General features: G+C 58.2%; 1 protein-coding gene across 1 annotated transcript; it reads left to right on the top strand.

The window, feature by feature from the left end:
• On the top strand, positions 1 to 14,105 carry LOC144954458 (pre-mRNA-processing factor 19-like; the record flags this gene model as incomplete). The annotated part of the gene is made up of 5 exons (XM_078884960.1): positions 1 to 59; positions 4,853 to 5,079; positions 8,439 to 8,580; positions 10,640 to 10,710; positions 14,043 to 14,105. Coding segments are annotated over exons 1-5 (522 nt in total), but the record flags the coding sequence as incomplete, so codon positions are not given.
• Between the last annotated feature and the right edge of the window lie 5,176 nt (positions 14,106 to 19,281).

Here is a 19,281-nt window from a genome sequence, read left to right as displayed (position 1 = left end):
CCACTTCCCCCTCGGGCAAATTTTTTTTTCCCGCGCGAAGATGGCGCTCATCTGTTCGAGTAAGAATTCAACCGCCACCACCATCACCACAAAGTTTACCACTCCCAATGTCGCACCACCACCTTACATCTCTTACCCCCTTCCCCCTTCCCGGGGGCGTGTTTAGCGGCGCGCGCACATTTCTTTTTAAAACAATTTTAAAAAAATTGTTTTACCTCATCGGCGTGTGTTGGGGCCTAGTCGCCCACACCGGGGATTAGGCCGAAGCCTGCGGGCTCGCCTAGATTCCTTTGCCGGGGTTGCGTCGACCACCCCCGGAGGGCCGTTAGGAAAGAGGGAGGGGTGGGTGGTCGGTGTATTACCCTCCACAACTATAAAATGAGAACTTTATTATATAAATATGCGTTTAAAAGTGTATTAAATACAAGGCTCTACCACCCTCCCTTGTTTGCTCTATCCACTGCTTTGCTGTGAGCCTTGTGTAGATCCGCCCGCAGCGGCAAGCCACGTGCGTGTAGGTAGGCCTGGCTCGCTCAGTGGCCTTACAGGGCTCACTCCGGTGTAGGGTAGTAGTGGGTGTAGTGTATTGTAGTGTATAGTAGTGTAATAGTGTAGTGTATAGTAGTGTAGTGGTGGGGTAGTGTAGTGGTGGGGTAGTAGTGGGTGTAGTGTATTGTAGTGTAATAGTGTAGTGTATAGTAGTGTAGTGTATAGTAGTGTAGTGGTGGGGTAGTGTAGTGTAGTAGTGGGTGTAGTGTATTGTAGTGTAATAGTGTAGTGTATAGTAGTGTAGTGGTGGGGTAGTGTAGGGTAGTAGTGGGTGTAGTGTATAGTAGTGTATAGTAGTGTAATAGTGTAGTGTATAGTAGTGTAGTGTAGTGGTGGGGTAGTGTAGTGGTGGGGTAGTGTAGGGTAGTAGTGGGTGTAGTGTATTGTAGTGTAATAGTGTAGTGTATAGTAGTGTAGTGGTGGGGTAGTGTAGGGTAGTAGTGGGTGTAGTGTATTGTAGTGTATAGTAGTGTAATAGTGTAGTGTATAGTAGTGTAGTGGTGGGGTAGTGTAGTGGTGGGGTAGTGTAGTGGTGGGGTAGTGTAGTGGTGGGGTAGTGTAGTGGTGGGGTAGTGTAGTGGTGGGGTAGTGTAGGGTAGTGGTGGTGGTGGGGTAGTAGTGGGTGTAGTGTATTGTAGTGTATAGTAGTGTAATAGTGTAGTGTATAGTAGTGTAGTGTAGTGGTGGGGTAGTGTAGTGGTGGGGTAGTGTAGGGTAGTAGTGGTGGTGGGGTAGTGGGTAGTGTATAGTAGTGTAGGGTAGTAGTGTATAGTGTAGTTTATAGTGTAGTGGTGGTGGGGTAGTGGGTGTAGTGTAGTAGTGGTGGGGTAGTGGGTGTAGTGTGTAGGGTAGTAGTAGTGGGGTAATGTGTAGTGTAGTAGTGGTGGGGTAGTGTGTAGGGTAGTAGTGGTGGGGTAGTAGTGGGGTAGTGTGTAGTGTAGTAGTGGTGGGGTAGTGTGTAGGGTAGTAGTGGTGGGGTAATGTGTAGTGTAGTAGTGGTGGGGTAGTGTGTAGGGTAGTAGTGGTGGGGTAGTAGTGGGGTAGTGTGTAGTGTAGTAGTGGTGGGGTAGTGTGTAGGGTAGTAGTGGTGGGGTAGTAGTGGGGTAGTGTGTAGTGTAGTAGTGGTGGGGTAGTGTGTAGGGTAGTAGTGGTGGGGTAGTGTGTAGTGTAGTAGTGGTGGGGTAGTGTGTAGGGTAGTAGTGGTGGGGTAATGTGTAGTGTAGTAGTGGTGGGGTAGTAGTGGTGTAGTGTGTAGGGTAGTAGTGGTGGGGTAGTGTGTAGGGTAGTAGTGGTGGGGTAGTGTGTAGGGTAGTAGTGGTGGGGTAATGTGTAGTGTAGTAGTGGTGGGGTAGTAGTGGTGTAGTGTGTAGGGTAGTAGTGGTGGGGTAGTGTGTAGGGTAGTAGTGGTGGGGTAGTGTGTAGGGTAGTAGTGGTGGGGTAGTAGTGGTGTAGTGTGTAGGGTAGTAGTGGTGGGGTAGTGTGTAGGGTAGTAGTGGTGGGGTAGTGTGTAGGGTAGTAGTGGTGGGGTAGTGTGTAGGGTAGTAGTGGTGGGGTAGTAGTGGTGTAGTGTGTAGGGTAGTAGTGGTGGGGTAGTGTGTAGGGTAGTAGTGGTGGGGTAGTAGTGGGGTAGTGTGTAGGGTAGTAGTGGTGGGGTAGTGTGTAGGGTAGTAGTGGTGGGGTAGTGTGTAGGGTAGTAGTGGTGGGGTAGTGTGTAGGGTAGTAGTGGTGGGGTAGTGTGTAGGGTAGTAGTGGTGGGGTAGTAGTGGGGTAGTGTGTAGGGTAGTAGTGGTGGGGTAGTGTGTAGGGTAGTAGTGGTGGGGTAGTAGTGGTGTAGTGTGTAGGGTAGTAGTGGTGGGGTAGTGTGTAGGGTAGTAGTGGTGGGGTAGTAGTGGTGTAGTGTGTAGGGTAGTAGTGGTGGGGTAGTGTGTAGGGTAGTAGTGGTGGGGTAGTGTGTAGGGTAGTAGTGGTGGGGTAGTGTGTAGGGTAGTAGTGGTGGGGTAGTGTGTAGGGTAGTAGTGGTGGGGTAGTAGTGGGGTAGTAGTGGTGGTGTAGTGTGTAGGGTAGTAGTGGTGGGGTAGTAGTGGTGTAGTGTGTAGGGTAGTAGTAGTGGTGTAGTGTGTAGGGTAGTAGTGGTGGGGTAGTGTGTAGGGTAGTAGTGGTGGGGTAGTGTGTAGGGTAGTAGTGGTGGGGTAGTGTGTAGTGTAGTAGTGGTGGGGTAGTGTGTAGGGTAGTAGTGGTGGGGTAGTGTGTAGGGTAGTAGTGGTGGGGTAGTGTGTAGTGTAGTAGTGGTGGGGTAGTGTGTAGGGTAGTAGTGGTGGGGTAGTAGTGGGGTAGTAGTGGTGGTGTAGTGTGTAGGGTAGTAGTGGTGGGGTAGTAGTGGTGTAGTGTGTAGGGTAGTAGTAGTGGTGTAGTGTGTAGGGTAGTAGTGGTGGGGTAGTGTGTAGGGTAGTAGTGGTGGGGTAGTGTGTAGGGTAGTAGTGGTGGGGTAGTGTGTAGGGTAGTAGTGGTGGGGTAGTGTGTAGGGTAGTAGTGGTGGTGTAGTGTGTAGTGTAGTAGTGGTGGGGTAGTAGTGGGGTAGTGTGTAGGGTAGTAGTGGTGGGGTAGTGTGTAGGGTAGTAGTGGTGGGGTAGTGTGTAGGGTAGTAGTAGTGGTGTAGTGTGTAGGGTAGTAGTGGTGGGGTAGTGTGTAGGGTAGTAGTGGTGGGGTAGTGTGTAGGGTAGTAGTGGTGGGGTAGTGTGTAGGGTAGTAGTGGTGGTGTAGTGTGTAGTGTAGTAGTGGTGGGGTAGTAGTGGGGTAGTGTGTAGGGTAGTAGTGGTGGGGTAGTGTGTAGGGTAGTAGTAGTGGTGTAGTGTGTAGGGTAGTAGTGGTGGGGTAGTGTGTAGGATAGTAGTGGTGGGGTAGTGTGTAGTGTAGTAGTGGTGGGGTAGTAGTGGGGTAGTGTGTAGGGTAGTAGTGGTGGGGTAGTGTGTAGGGTAGTAGTGGTGGGGTAGTAGTGGGGTAGTGTGTAGGGTAGTAGTGGTGGGGTAGTGTGTAGGGTAGTAGTGGTGGTGGGGTAGTGGGTAGTTTATAGTGTACTGTAGTGTGTATGGTGTAGTAGTGGTGGGGTAGTGGGTAGTGTAGTGTAGTAGTGGTGGGGTAGTCTGTAGTGTAGTAGTGTCTCTGTGTGTCTGTCTCTCTGTGTGTGTCTGTGTCTCTGTGTGTGTGTCTCTCTGCGTGTGTCTCTGTGTGACTCTCTGCGTGTGTCTCTGTGTGACTCTCTCTGTGTGTCTCTGTGTGACTCTCTCTCTCTGTGTCTCTGTGTGTGTCTCTGTGACACTCTGTGTGTGACTCTCTCTGTGTGTGTCTCTGTGTGACTGTGTGTGTCTCTGTGTGTGTGACTCTGTGTGTCTCTCTGTGTGTCTGCGTCTCTGTGTGTGTGTCTCTGTGTGTGTGTCTCTGTGTGACTCTCTGTGTGTGTGTCTCTGTGTGTGTGACTCTCTGTGTGTCTCTCTCTGTGTCTCTCTGTGTCTCTCTGTGTCTCTCTGTGTGTCTCTGTGTCTCTGTGTAACTCTGTGTCTCCGTGTCTCACCCCGCCCAGTCAGTAACGAGGTCCCGGAGCACCCGTGCGTGTCTCCCGTGTCTGGCCACGTGTTTGTCTCTGTGTGTGTGTCTGTGTGTGTGTCTCTCTGTGTCTCTGTGTGTGTCTCTGTGTGTGTGTCTCTGTGTGACTCTGTGTGTGTGTGTGTGTGTCTCTGTGTCTCTGTGTGACTCTCTCTGTGTGTGTGTCTGTGTCTCCGTGTCTCTGTGTGTGTGTCTGTGTCTCTCTGTAACTCTCTGTCTCTCTCTCCCCACCCCGCCCAGTCAGTAACGAGGTCCCGGAGCACCCGTGCGTGTCTCCCGTGTCGGGCCACGTGTTTGAGCGTCGCCTCGTGGAGCGCTGTTTGTGTGTCTCTGTGTGTGTCTCTGTGTGTGTCTCTGTGTGACTCTCTGTGTGTGTGTCTGTGTGTGTGTCTGTGTGTGTGTCTCTCTATGTCTCTGTGTGTGTCTCTGTGTGTGTCTCTGTGTGACTCTGTGTGTGTGTGTCTGTGTGTGTGTGTCTCTGTGTCTCTGTGTGACTCTCTCTGTGTGTGTGTCTGTGTGTGTGTCTCTCTGTGTCTCTGTGTGTGTCTCTGTGTGTGTCTGTGTGACTCTGTGTGTGTGTGTGTCTGTGTGTGTGTGTGTCTCTGTGTGACTCTCTCTGTGTGTGTGTCTGTGTCTCCGTGTCTCTGTGTGTGTGTCTGTATCTCTGTGTAACTCTCTGTCTCTCTCTCCCCACCCCGCCCAGTCAGTAACGAGGTCCCGGAGCACCCGTGCGTGTCTCCCGTGTCGGGCCACGTGTTTGAGCGTCGCCTGGTGGAGCGCTTCGTGGCCGAGAACGGCGTCGACCCCGTGAGTGGCACGGCGCTCAGCGAAGATCAGCTGGTGGACATCCGAGCCCCTCACACGGCCAGGCCCAAGCCTCCATCGGCCACCTCCATCCCGGCTATACTCAAGTCTCTGCAGGATGAGTGGGTGAGTGGTGGGGGGGGGTGGTGGCGATAGTTGTAATGATGATGATGGGGAGGTTGTGATGGTGGTGGTTGTGATGATGATGATGGTGGTGGTGATGACGATGATGATGGTGGTGGTGGTGATGATGATGGTGGTGATGGTGGTGGTGATGACGATGATGATGGTGGTGATGATGATGATGGTGGTGATGGTGGTGGTCATGATGATGGTGGTGATGGTGGTGGTGGTGATGGTGGTGGTGGTGATGGTGTTGATGACGGTGGTGGTGGTGAAGAGGGGGGTGGTGGTGGTGGAGGTGGTGGTGAAGGTGAAGGGGGGGGGTGGTGGTGGTGGTGGTGGTGGTGGTGGTGATGGTGTTGATGACGGAGGTGGTGGTGGTGAAGAGGGGGGGTGGTGGTGGTGGAGGTGAAGGGGGGGGTGGTGGTGGTGAAGGGGGGGGTGGTGGTGGTGAAGGGGGGGGTGGTGGTGGTGGTGGTGGTGGTGGTGGTGATGGTGTTGATGACGGAGGTGGTGGTGGTGAAGAGGGGGGGTGGTGGTGGTGGAGGTGAAGGGGGGGGTGGTGGTGGTGAAGGGGGGGGTGGTGGTGGTGAAGGGGGGGGTGGTGGTGGTGGTGGTGGTGGTGATGGTGTTGATGACGGAGGTGGTGGTGGTGAAGAGGGGGGTGGTGGTGGTGGAGGTGAAGGGGGGGGTGGTGGTGGTGAAGGGGGGGGTGGTGGTGGTGAAGGGGGGGGTGGTGGTGGTGGTGGTGGAGGTGGTGGTGGTGGTGGTGGTGATGGTGTTGATGACGGTGGTGGTGGTGAAGAGGGGGGTGGTGGTGGTGGAGGTGGTGGTGAAGGTGAAGGGGGGGGTGGTGGTGGTGGTGGTGGTGGTGGTGGTGATGGTGTTGATGACGGAGGTGGTGGTGGTGAAGAGGGGGGTGGTGGTGGTGGAGGTGAAGGGGGGGGTGGTGGTGGTGAAGGGGGGGGTGGTGGTGGTGAAGGGGGGGGTGGTGGTGGTGGTGGTGGTGGTGGTGGTGATGGTGTTGATGACGGAGGTGGTGGTGGTGAAGAGGGGGGTGGTGGTGGTGGAGGTGAAGGGGGGGGTGGTGGTGGTGAAGGGGGGGGTGGTGGTGGTGAAGGGGGGGGGTGGTGGTGGTGGTGGTGGTGGTGGTGATGGTGTTGATGACGGAGGTGGTGGTGGTGAAGAGGGGGGTGGTGGTGGTGGAGGTGAAGGGGGGGGGTGGTGGTGGTGAAGGGGGGGGGTGGTGGTGGTGAAGGGGGGGGTGGTGGTGGTGGTGGTGGAGGTGGTGGTGGTGGTGGTGGTGATGGTGTTGATGACGGTGGTGGTGGTGAAGAGGGGGGTGGTGGTGGTGGAGGTGGTGGTGAAGGTGAAGGGGGGGGTGGTGGTGGTGGTGGTGGTGGTGGTGATGGTGTTGATGACGGAGGTGGTGGTGGTGAAGAGGGGGGTGGTGGTGGTGGAGGTGAAGGGGGGGGTGGTGGTGGTGAAGGGGGGGGTGGTGGTGGTGAAGGGGGGGGTGGTGGTGGTGGTGGTGGTGGTGGTGGTGATGGTGTTGATGACGGAGGTGGTGGTGGTGAAGAGGGGGGTGGTGGTGGTGGAGGTGAAGGGGGGGGTGGTGGTGGTAAGGGGGGGGTGGTGGTGGTGAAGGGGGGGGTGGTGGTGGTGGTGGTGGAGGGGTGGTGGTGGTGGTGGTGATGGTGTTGATGACGGTGGTGGTGGTGGTGGTGGTGATGGTGTTGATGACGGAGGTGGTGGTGGTGGTGGTGATGGTGTTGATGACGGTGGTGGTGGTGGTGGTGATGGTGTTGATGACGGAGGTGGTGGTGGTGAAGAGGGGGGTGGTGGTGGTGGAGGTGAAGGGGGGGGGTGGTGGTGGTGAAGGGGGGGGTGGTGGTGGTGAAGGGGGGGGTGGTGGTGGTGGTGGTGGAGGTGGTGGTGGTGGTGGTGGTGATGGTGTTGATGACGGTGGTGGTGGGTGGTGGTGATGGTGTTGATGACGGAGGTGGTGGTGGTGAAGAGGGGGGTGGTGGTGGTGGAGGTGAAGGGGGGGGTGGTGGTGGTGAAGGGGGGGGTGGTGGTGGTGAAGGGGGGGGTGGTGGTGGTGGTGGTGGAGGTGGTGGTGGTGGTGGTGGTGATGGTGTTGATGACGGTGGTGGTGGTGGTGGTGGTGATGGTGTTGATGACGGAGGTGGTGGTGGTGAAGAGGGGGGTGGTGGTGGTGGAGGTGAAGGGGGGGGTGGTGGTGGTGTGAAGGGGGGGGTGGTGGTGGTGGAGGTGGTGGTGGTGGTGGTGGTGATGGTGTTGATGACGGTGGTGGTGGTGGTGAAGAGGGGGGTGGTGGTGGTGGAGGTGAAGGGGGGGTGGTGGTGGTGGTGGTGGTGGAGGGGTGGTGGTGAAGGTGAAGGGGGGGGTGGTGGTGGTGGTGGTGGTGAAGGTGAAGGGGGGGGTGGAGGTGGTGGTGAAGGGGGGGGTGGTGGTGGTGGAGGTGGTGGTGATGGTGTTGATGACGGTGGTGGTGGTGGTGAAGAGGGGGGTGGTGGTGGTGGAGGTGAAGGGGGGGGTGGTGGTGGTGGTGGTGGTGAAGGTGAAGGGGGGGGTGATGGAGGTGGTGGTGGAGGTGATGGTGGTGGAGGTGGTGGTGAAGGTGAAGGGGGGGGGTGGGGGTGGAGGTGGTGGTGGTGGTGGTGAAGGTGAAGGGGGGGGTGATGGAGGTGGTGGTGGAGGTGATGGTGGTGGTGGTGAAGGTGAAGGGGGGGGGGGGGTGGAGGTGGTGGTGGTGGACATCCGAGCCCCTCACACGGCCAGGCCCAAGCCTCCATCGGCCACCTCCATCCCGGCTATACTCAAGTCTCTGCAGGACGAGTGGGTGAGTGGTGGGGGGGGTGGTGGTGGGGGGGGGGGTGGTGGTGGGGGGGCTGGTGGTGGGGGGTGTGGTGGTGGGGGGGGTGGTGGTGGGGGGGGTGGTGGTGGGGGGGGTGGTGGTGGGAGTTGTGGGGGGGTAGTGGTGGTGGTGGTGATGACGATGATGTCAATGATGACGTCGATGATGATGTTGACGATGTTGATGACGATGTTGATGACGATGTTGATGATGACGTTGATGATGACGATGACGACGATGATGATGATGATGACGATGTCGATGACGACGTCGATGATGACGTCGATGATGACGATGATGATGACGATGATGATGACGACGTTGATGGCGACGATGATGATGACGATGTTGATGACGTCGATGATGACGTTGATGATGACGATGATGATGACGACGTTGATGGCGACGATGATGATGACGATGACGATGTTGATGACGACGTTGATGTTGACGATGATGATGATGTCACCGTCCCCCGCAGGACGCTGTGATGCTGCAGAGCCACTCGCTGCGCCAGCAGCTGCAGACGGCGCGACAGGAGCTGTCACACGCCCTCTACCAGCACGACGCGGCCTGCAGGGTGATCGCTCGCCTCACTAAGGAGGTGGCCGCAGCTCGCGAAGGTACATCATCATCATCATCACCATCATCATCACTAACACCACCATCATCATCGTCACACTAACAGTCAGTATCATCACCATCACACGCCCTCTACCAGCACGACGCGGCCTGCAGGGTGATCGCTCGTCTCACTAAGGAGGTGGCCGCAGCTCGCGAAGGTACATCATCATCATCATCATCACCATCATCATCACTAACACCACCATCATCATCGTCACACTAACAGTCAGTATCATCACCATCACACGCTCTACCTGCACGACGCTGCCTGCAGGGTGATCGCTCGTCTCACTAAGGAGGTGGCCGCAGCTCGCGAAGGTACATCATCATCACCATCAACATCACAGTCAGTACCACCATCATCACCACCACCATCATCGCCATCATCATCACACTAACACCACCATCATCATCACACTAACATCACCATCATCATCACACTAACACCACCATCATCATCATCACACCAACACCACCATCATCATCATCACACTAACACCACCATCATCATCATCACACTAACACCACCATCATCATCATCACACTAACACCACCATCATCATCATCACACTAACACCACCATCATCATCATCACACCAACACCGCCATCATCATCATCACACTAACACCACCATCATCATCACACTAACATCACCATCATCATCACACTAACACCACCATCATCATCATCACACTAACACCACCATCATCATCACAGTCAGTACCATCATCACACTAACACCACCATCATCATCACACTAACACCACCATCACACTAACACCATCATCACCATCATCACAGTCAGTACCATCATCACAGTCAGTACCATCATCACCATTGTCACCACCAACATCATCACCACCATCACCATCGCCATCATCATCATCATCACCACCGTCATCACCGTCACCACCACCATCAACACAACAGTCAGTACCACCATCAGTACCACCATCATCACCACCACCATCATCGCCATCATCATCACCACCACCATCACCATCATCACCACCATCATCACCACAGTCAGTACCATCATCACCGCCACCATCACCGCCATCATCATCACCACCATCATCACCATCATCATCATCATCACCACCATCATCATCATCACCATCATCGCCATCATCATCACCACCATCATCATGTTGTTGATGTTGACGATGTTGTTCATGTTGACGATGTTGATGTTGACGATGTTGTTGATGTTGTTGATGTGGTTGTTGTTGATGTTGACGATGTTGTTGATGTGGTTGTTGTTGACGATGTTGTTGATGTTGTTGATGTTGACGATGTTGTTGATGTTGTTGATGTGGTTGTTGTTGATGTTGACGATGTTGTTGATGTGGTTGTTGTTGACGATGTTGTTGATGTTGTTGATGTTGACGTTGTTGTGGATGTGGTTGTTGTTGATGTTGATGTTGACGATGTTGTTGATGTGGATGTTAACAATGTTGTTGATGTTGTTGTTGATGTGGTTGTTGACGATGTTGACGATGTTGATGTTGTTGATGTTGTTGATGTGGATGTTGTTGTTAACGATGTTGTTGTTGTTGATGTGGTTGTTGTTGATGATGTTGTTGATGTTGTTGATGTTGACGATGTTGTTGATGTGGATGTGGTTGTTGTTGATGTTGACGATGTTGTTGATGTTATTGACGATGTTGTTGATGTTGTTGTTGTTGATGTGGTTGTTGTTGACGATGTTGACGATGTTGTTGTTGTTGATGTTGATGTTGACGATGTTGTTGTTGTTGATGTGGTTGTTGTTGACGATGTTGACGATGTTGTTGATGTTGTTGATGTGGATGTTGTTGTTGATGTTGACGATGTTGTTGATGTTGTTGACGATGTTGTTGATGTGGTTGTTGTTGACGATGTTGACGATGTTGTTGTTGTTGATGTTGTTGATGTTGACGATGTTGTTGATGTGGTGGTTGTTGATGTGGTTGTTGTTGTTGACGATGTTGTTGATGTTGACGTTGTTGACGATGTTGTTGTTGACGATGTTGTTGTTGTTGTTGATGTTGTTGACGATGTTGTTGTTGTTGTAGCTTTGGCAACTCTGAAGCCGCAGGCTGGACTGATCGTGACTCCGGCTACACCGACCACACAGCCTGTAGTGGTGAGTAGCACTCCTCACCACTCACCCACCACTCCTCACCACTCACTCACTCAGTCACCCACTCAGTCACTCACCCACTCACTCACTCAGTCACCCACTCACCCACTCAGTCACTCACCCACTCACACACCCACTCACTCACCCACTCACCCACTCACTCACTCACTCACCACACAGCCTGTGGTGGTGAGTAGCTGCCTGGTCCTCACCACTCACTCACCACTCACTCACTCAGTCACTCACCCACCCACCCACCCACTCACCCACCCACTCACCCACTCACCCACTCACCCACCCACCCACCCACTCACCCACCCACTCACCCACCCACCCACTCACCCACTCACCCACCCACCCACTCACCCACTCACCCACTCACCCACCCACTCACCCACTCACCCACTCACTCACCCACCCACCCACTCACCCACCCACCCAACCAACCAACCCACCCACTCACCCCACCCACACCACTCACCCACCCACCCACCCACCCACTCACCCACCCACCCAACCAACCCACCCACTCACTCACCCACCCACTCACCCACCCACTCCACTCACTCACCCACCCACCACTCACCCACCCACCCACCCACCCACTCACCCACCCACCCACTCATCCACTCACCCACCCACTCACCCACCCACCCACCCACTCACTCACCCACCCACCCACCCACCCACCCACTCACTCACTCACTCACCCACCCACCCACCCACTCACCCACTCACTCACCCACCACTCACCCACTCACCCACTCACCCACTCACCCACCCACCCACCCACCCACTCACCCACCCACCCACCCACTCACCCACTCACCCACCCACCCACCCACTCACCCACTCACCCACCCACTCACCCACTCACCCACTCACTCACCCACCCACCCACTCACCCACTCACCCACCCACCCACTCACCCACCCACCCAACCAACCAACCCACCCACTCACCCACCCACCCACCCACTCACCCACCCACCCACCCACCCACCCACTCACCCACCCACCCAACCAACCCACCCACTCACTCACCCACCCACTCACCCACCCACTCACCCACCCACTCACCCACTCACCCACCCACTCACCCACCCACCCACCCACCCACCCACCCACTCATCCACTCACCCACCCACTCACCCACCCACCCACCCACCCACTCACTCACCCACCCACCCACCCACCCACCCACTCACTCACTCACTCACTCACCCACCCACCCACCACTCACCCACTCACTCACCCACCCACCCACTCACTCACCCACCCACCCACTCACTCACTCACTCACCCACCCACTCACTCACCCACCCACCCACCCACCCACCCACTCACTCACTCACTCACCCACCCACCCACTCACCCACCCACCCACCCACTCACCCACCCACTCACCCACCCACCCACCCACTCACCCACCCACTCACTCACTCACCCACCCACCCACTCACTCACCCACCCACTCACTCCACCCACCCCCACCCAACCCACCCACTCACTCACCCACCCACCCACCCACTCACCCACTCACCCACCCACTCACCCACTCACTCACCCACACCCACCCACTCACTCACCCACCCACCCACTCACCCACCCACTCACCCACCCACCCACCCACCCACCCACTCACTCACCCACCCACCCACTCACCCACTCACTCACTCACTCACCCACCCACTCACTCACTCACCCACCCACCACCACCCACCCACTCACTCACCCACCCACTCACCCACCCACCCACTCACCCACCCACCCACTCACCCACCCAACCAACCCACCCACTCACCCACCCACTCACCCACCCACTCACCCACCCACCCACTCACCCACTCACCCACCCACTCACCCCACCCACCCACTCACCCACTCACCCACCCACCCACTCACCCACCCACCCCCGCCCACTCACCCACCCACCCACCCACTCACCCACCCACCCACCCACTCACTCACCCACTCACCCACTCACCCACCCACCCACTCATCCACTCACTCACCCACCCACTCACCCACCCACCCACCCACTCACCCACCCACCCACCCACCCACCCACCCACTCACTCACCCACCCACCCACCCACCCACCCACCCACCCACTCACCCACCCACTCACCCACCCACTCACCCACCCACCCACTCATCCACTCACTCACTCACTCACCCACCCACTCACCCACCCACTCACCCACCCACCCACCCACCCACTCACCCACCCACCCACTCACCCACCCACCCACCCACCCACCCACCCACTCACCCACCCACCCACCCACTCACTCACCCACCCACCCACTCACTCACTCACACCACCCACCCACCCACCCACCCACCCACTCACCCACCCACCCACCCACCCACTCACCCACCCACCCACCCACTCACTCACTCACTCACCCACCCACCCACCCACTCACTCACTCACCCACCCACCCACCCACCCACCCACCCACCCACCCACTCACTCACCCACCCACCCACCCACTCACCCACCCACCCACCCACTCACTCACCCCACCCACTCACCCACCCACCCACTCACCCACCCACTCACCCACCCACTCACCCACCCACCCACTCACTCACCCACCCACTCACCCAATTACTCACCCACCCACTCACTCACCCACCCACTCACCCACTCACCCACCCACTCACCCACTCACCCACCCACCCACCCACTCACCCACTCACCCACCCACCCACCCACCCACCCACTCACTCACCCACCCACTCACTCACTCACCCACTCACCCACCCACCCACCCACTCACTCACTCACTCACCCACCCACCCACCCACCCACCCACCCACCCACTCACCCACCCACCCACCCACTCACTCACTCACTCACCCACCCACCCACCCACCCACCCACTCACTCACTCACCCACCCACCCACCCACCCACCCACCACTCACTCACCCACCCACCCACCCACTCACCCACCCACCCACCCACTCACTCACCCACCCACTCACCCACCCACCCACTCACCCACCCACTCACCCACCCACTCACCCACCCACCCACTCACTCACTACCATTCACTCACCACGTTGTGGTTTATGTTGTGGTGGTTGTGGTTAATGTTGTGGTTATCGTGGTTAATGTGGTGGTTGTGTTTAATGTGGTGGTTACCGTGGTTAATGTTGTGGTTATCGTGGTTAATGTTTTGGTTACCGTGGCTAATGTTGTGGTTACCGTGGTTACCGTGGTTAATGTGGTGGTTACCGTGGTTAATGTTGTGGTTGCCGTGGTTACTGTTGGGGCTACTGTGGTTAATGTTGTGGTTGCCGTGGTTTCCGTGGTTGTTTCCAGGCTGGAACAGAAGCGATGGATGTCAGTGAACAGATCGGAATGGGACCTGACATCATCCAGAAGGTGAGTGGGTGGGTGAGTGGGTGGGTGGGTGGGTGAGTGGGTGGGTGAGTGGGTGAGTGGGTGGGTGAGTGAGTGGGTGGGTGGGTGGGTGGGTGAGTGGGTGGGTGAGTGGTGAGTGAGTGAGTGGGTGGGTGAGTGAGTGGGTGGGTGAGTGAGTGGGTGGGTGGGTGGGTGAGTGGGTGAGTGGGTGGGTGAGTGGGTGAGTGGGTGGGTGAGTGGGTGGGTGAGTGAGTGGGTGGGTGAGTAATTGGGTGAGTGGGTGGGTGAGTGAGTGGGTGGGTGGGTGAGTGGGTGAGTGGGTGGGTGAGTGAGTGGGTGGGTGGGTGGGTGAGTGGGTGGGGTGAGTGAGTGGGTGAGTGGGTGGGTGAGTGGGTGGGTGGGTGGGTGGGTGGGTGAGTGGGTGGGTGAGTGGGTGGGTGAGTGGGTGAGTGGGTGGGTGAGTGAGTGGGTGGGTGGGTGAGTGGGTGGGTGGGAAGGTGGGTGGGTGGGTGAGTGGGTGAGTGGGTGGGTGAGTGAGTGGGTGGGTGGGTGAGTGGGTGAGTGGTTGGGTGAGTGAGTGGGTGGGTGGGTGGGTGGGTGAGTGGGTGGGTGGGTGGGTGGGTGGGTGAGTGGGTGAGTGGGTGGGTGGGTGGGTGGGTGAGTGGGTGGGTGGGTGAGTGGGTGGGTGGGTGAGTGAGTGGGTGAGTGGGTGGGTGGGTGAGTGAGTGGGTGAGTGAGTGGGTGGGTGGGTGGGTGAGTGGGTGAGTGGGTGGGTGGGTGGGTGAGTGGGTGAGTGGGTGGGTGGGTGGGTGAGTGGGTGGGTGGGTGGGTGGGTGGGTGAGTGGGTGGGTGGGTGAGTGAGTGGGTGAGTGGGTGGGTGGGTGGGTGAGTGGGTGGGTGGGTGGGTGAGTGAGTGGGTGAGTGGGTGGGTGGGTGAGTGGGTGAGTGGGTGGGTGGGTGGGTGAGTGAATGGGTGGGTGAGTGGGTGGGTGGGTGAGTGAGCGGGTGGGTGGGTGGGTGGAGCAGGTGGGTGGGTGGGTGGGTGAGTGAGTGGGTGGGTGGGTGGGTGAGTGGGTGGGTGGGTGGGTGAGTGAGTGGGTGAGTGGGTGGGTGGGTGAGTGAGCGGGTGGGTGGGTGAGTGAGTGGGTGGGTGAGTGGGTGGGTGGGTGAGTGAGTGGGTGGGTGGGTGGGTGAGTGGGTGAGTGGGTGGGTGAGTGAGTGAGTGGGTGGGTGGGTGGGTGAGTGAGTGGGTGGGTGGGTGGGTGGGTGAGTGGGTGAGTGGGTGAGTGGGTGAGTGAGTGGGTGGGTGAGTGGGTGGGTGGGTGGGTGAGTGAATGGGTGAGTGAGTGGGTGAGTGGGTGAATGGGTGAGTGGGTGAGTGAGTGAGTGGGTAGGTGGGTGGGTGGGTGAGTGAGTGAGTGGGTGGGTGGGTGGGTGAGTGGGTGGGTGAGTGAGCGGGTGGGTGGGTGAGTGGGTGGGTGAGTGGGTGAGTGAGTGGGTGGGTGGGTGAGTGGGTGGGTGGGTGGGTGGGTGAGTGAGTGAGTGGGTGGGTGGGTGAGTGGGTGGGTGGGTGGGTGAGTGGGTGGGTGAGTGGGTGAGTGAGTGGGTGAGTGGGTGGGGGTGGGTGTGTGAGTGAATGGGTGAGTGAGTGGGTGGGTGGGTGAGTGAGCGGGTGGGTGGGTGAGCGAGTGGGTGGGTGAGTGGGTGGGTGAGTGAGTGGGTGGGTGGGTGGGTGAGTGGGTGGGTGGGTGGGTGGGTGGGTGAGTGGGTGAGTGGGTGAGTGGGTGAGTGGGTGGGTGAGTGAGTGGGTGGGTGGGTGGGTGGGTGGGTGAGTGAATGGGTGAGTGAGTGGGTGAGTGAGTGGGTGAATGGGTGAGGTGGGTGAGTGAGTGAGTGGGTGGGTGGGTGAGTGGGTGGGTGGGTGGGTGAGTGGGTGGGTGGGTGAGTGAGCGGGTGAGTGGGTGGGTGAGTGAGCGGGTGGGTGAGTGAGTGGGTGAGTGAGTGGGTGAGTGAGTGGGTGAGTGAGTGGGTGGGTGGGTGAGTGGGTGGGTGGGTGGGTGAGTGAGTGAGTGGGTGAGTGGGTGAGTGGGTGGGTGGGTGGGTGGGTGAGTGGGTGGGTGGGTGGGTGAGTGGGTGGGTGGGTGAGTGGGTGGGTGAGTGAGTGGGTGGGTGAGTGGGTGGGTGGGTGGGTGAGTGAGTGGGTGGGTGAGTGGGTGGGTGAGTGGGTGGGTGGGTGGGTGGGTGAGTGAGTGGGTGAGTGGGTGGGTGGGTGAGTGGGTGGGTGGGTGGGTGGGTGAGTGAATGGGTGAGTGAGTGGGTGAGTGGGTGGGTGAGTGAATGGGTGAGTGAGTGGGTGGGGTGGGTGAGTGAGTGGGTGAGTGGGTGAGTGAGTGGGTGAGTGGGTGGGTGAGTGGCTGAGTGAGTGGGTGGGTGAGTGAGTGAGTGAGTGGGTGAGTGGGTGAGTGGGTGGGTGGTGGTGAGTGAGTGGTGGTGGTGGTGAGTGGGTGGGTGTGAGTGGGTGGGTGAGTGGGTGGGTGGGTGAGTGGGTGAGTGGGTGGGTGAGTGGTGTGGTGGGTGGTGTGAGTGGGTGGGTGGGTGGGTGGGTGAGTGGTGGTGGGTGAGTGGGTGGGTGGGTGGGTGAGTGGGTGAGTGGGTGGGTGAGTGAGTGGGTGGGTGGGTGGGTGGGGTGGGTGAGTGAATGGGTGAGTGAGTGGGTGAGTGAGTGGGTGAATGGGTGAGTGGGTGAGTGGGTGAGTGAGTGGGTGGGTGGGTGAGTGGGTGGGTGAGTGGGTGAGTGAGTGGGTGGTGTGAGTAAGCGGGTGAGTGGGTGGGTGAGTGAGCGGGTGGGTGAGTGGGTGGGTGAGTGAGTGGGTGAGTGAGTGGGTGAGTGAGTGGGTGAGTGGGTGGGTGAGTGGGTGGGTGGGTGGGTGAGTGGGTGGGTGGGTGAGTGGGTGGGTGGGTGAGTGAGTGGGTGGGTGAGTGGGTGGGTGGGTGGGTGGGTGAGTGAGTGGGTGGGTGAGTGGGTGGGTGGGTGAGTGGGGTGAGTGAGTGGGTGGGTGAGTGGGTGGGTGGGTGAGTGGGTGGGTGGGTGAGTGGGTGGGTGGGTGGGTGAGTGGGTGGGTGAGTGGGTGGGTGGTGGGTGGGTGGAGTGAGTGAGTGGGTGGGTGGGTGGGTGAGTGAGTGGGTGAGTGGGTGGGTGAGTGAGTGGGTGAGTGGGTGGGTGAGTGAGCGGGTGGGTGGGTGGGTGAGTGAGCGGGTGGGTGGGTGGGTGAGTGGGTGGGTGGGTGAGTGGGTGGGTGGGTGAGTGGGTGAGTGAGTGGGTGGGTGAGTGGGTGGGTGGTGGGTGAGTGAGCGGGTGAGTGGGTGGGTGAGTGAGCGGGTGGGTGAGTGGGTGGGTGAGTGAGTGGGTGAGTGAGTGGGTGGGTGGGTGGGTGAGTGAGTGAGTGGGTGAGTGGGTGGGTGAGTGGGTGGGTGAGTGAGTGGGTGGGTGAGTGGGTGGGTGAGTGGGTGGGTGGGTGGGTGAGTGAGTGGGTGGGTGAGTGGGTGAGTGAGTGGGTGGGTGAGTGGGTGAGTGAGTGGGTGGGTGAGTGGCTGGGTGTGTGGTGAGTGGGTGGGTGGGTGGTGTGAGTGAGTGGGTGGGTGGGTGAGTGGGTGGGTGGGTGGGTGAGTGAGTGGGTGAGTGGGTGGGTGGGTGAGTGGGTGGGTGAGTGGGTGGGTGAGTGGGTGGGTGGGTGGGTGGGTGGGTGAGTGGGTGGGTGGGTGAGTGGGTGGGTGGGTGGGTGGGGTGAGTGAATGACTGAGTGAGTGGGTGACTGAGTGAGTGGGTGAGTAGCTGAGTGAGTGAGTGGTGAGTAGATGGGTGAGTGGGTGAGTGAGTAGCTGAGTAAGTGAGTGGGTGAGTGAGTGGGTAGCTGAGTGAGTGGGTGGGTGAGTGGGTGAGTGAGTGGGTGAGTAGATGGGTGAGTAGGTGAGTGAGTGAGTAGGTGATTGGGTGGGTGAGTGGGTGAGTGAGTAGCTGAGTGAGTGAGTGGGTAGCTGAGTGAGTGGGTGGGTGGGTGAGTGGGTGGGTGAGTGGGTGAGTGAGTGGGTGAGTAGATGGGTGAGTAGGTGAGTGAGTGAGTAGGTGAGTGGGTGGGTGAGTGAGTGGGTGAGTGAGTGGGTGAGTGAGTGGTGGGTGAGTGGGTGAGTGAGTAGCTGAGTGAGTGAGTGGTTGAGTGAGTGAGTAGCTGAGTGAGTGAGTGGGTGAGTGAGTGGGTGAGTGGGTGAGTGAGTGGGTGAGTGGGTGGGTGGGTGAGTGGGTGAGTGAGTAGCTGAGTGAGTGAGTGGGTGGGTGAGTGGGTGGGTGAGTGGGTGGGTGAGTGGGTCAGTGAGTGGGTGAGTAGATGGGTGAGTAGGTGAGTGAGTGAGTGGGTGAGTGAGTGGGTGAGTGGGTGAGTGAGTAGCTGAGTGAGTGAGTGGGTGAGTGAGTGGGTGAGTGAGTAGCTGAGTGAGTGAGTGGGTGGGTGAGTGGGTGGGTGAGTGGGTGAGTGAGTGAGTAGGTGAGTGGGTGGGTGAGTGGGTGAGTGAGTAGCTGGGTGAGTGAGTGAGTGGGTGAGTGGGTGAGTGAGTGAGTGAGTGGGTGAGTGAGTAGCTGAGTGAGTGAGTGAGTGGGTGAGTGAGTGGGTGGGTGAGTGGGTGGGTGAGTGGGTGGGTGAGTGGGTGAGTGAGTAGCTGAGTGAGTGAGTGGGTGAGTGAGTGGGTGAGTGAGTGAGTGGGTGAGTGAGTGGGTGAGTGAGTGGGTGAGTGAGTGGGTGAGTGAGTGAGTGAGTGGGTGGGTGGGTGAGTAAGTGAGTGAGTGGGTGGGTGAGTGGGTGAGTGAGTAGCTGAGTGAGTGAGTGGGTGAGTGAGTGGGTGAGTGAGTGGGTGAGTGAGTGAGTGGGTGGTTGAGTGGGTGAGTGAGTAGCTGAGTGAGTGAGTGGGTGAGTGAGTGGGTGAGTGAGTGGGTGAGTGAGTGGGTGGGTGAGTGGGTGAGTGAGTAGCTGAGTGAGTGAGTGAGTGGGTGAGTGAGTGAGTGGGTGAGTGAGTGGGTGGGTGAGTGGGTGAGTGAGTAGCTGAGTGAGTGAGTGAGTGGGTGAGTGAGTGGGTGAGTGAGTGGGTGAGTGAGTAGCTGAGTGGGTGAGTGAGTGAGTGAGTGGGTGGGTGAGTGGGTGAGTGAGTG

This window comes from Lampetra fluviatilis, unplaced genomic scaffold (genome assembly GCF_964198595.1).
Source record: "Lampetra fluviatilis unplaced genomic scaffold, kcLamFluv1.1 SCAFFOLD_654, whole genome shotgun sequence".
Lineage (NCBI taxonomy): Eukaryota > Metazoa > Chordata > Hyperoartia > Petromyzontiformes > Petromyzontidae > Lampetra > Lampetra fluviatilis.
Note: the sequence above shows the minus strand (reverse complement) of the source record. Positions and strands in the feature narration are given on the sequence as shown.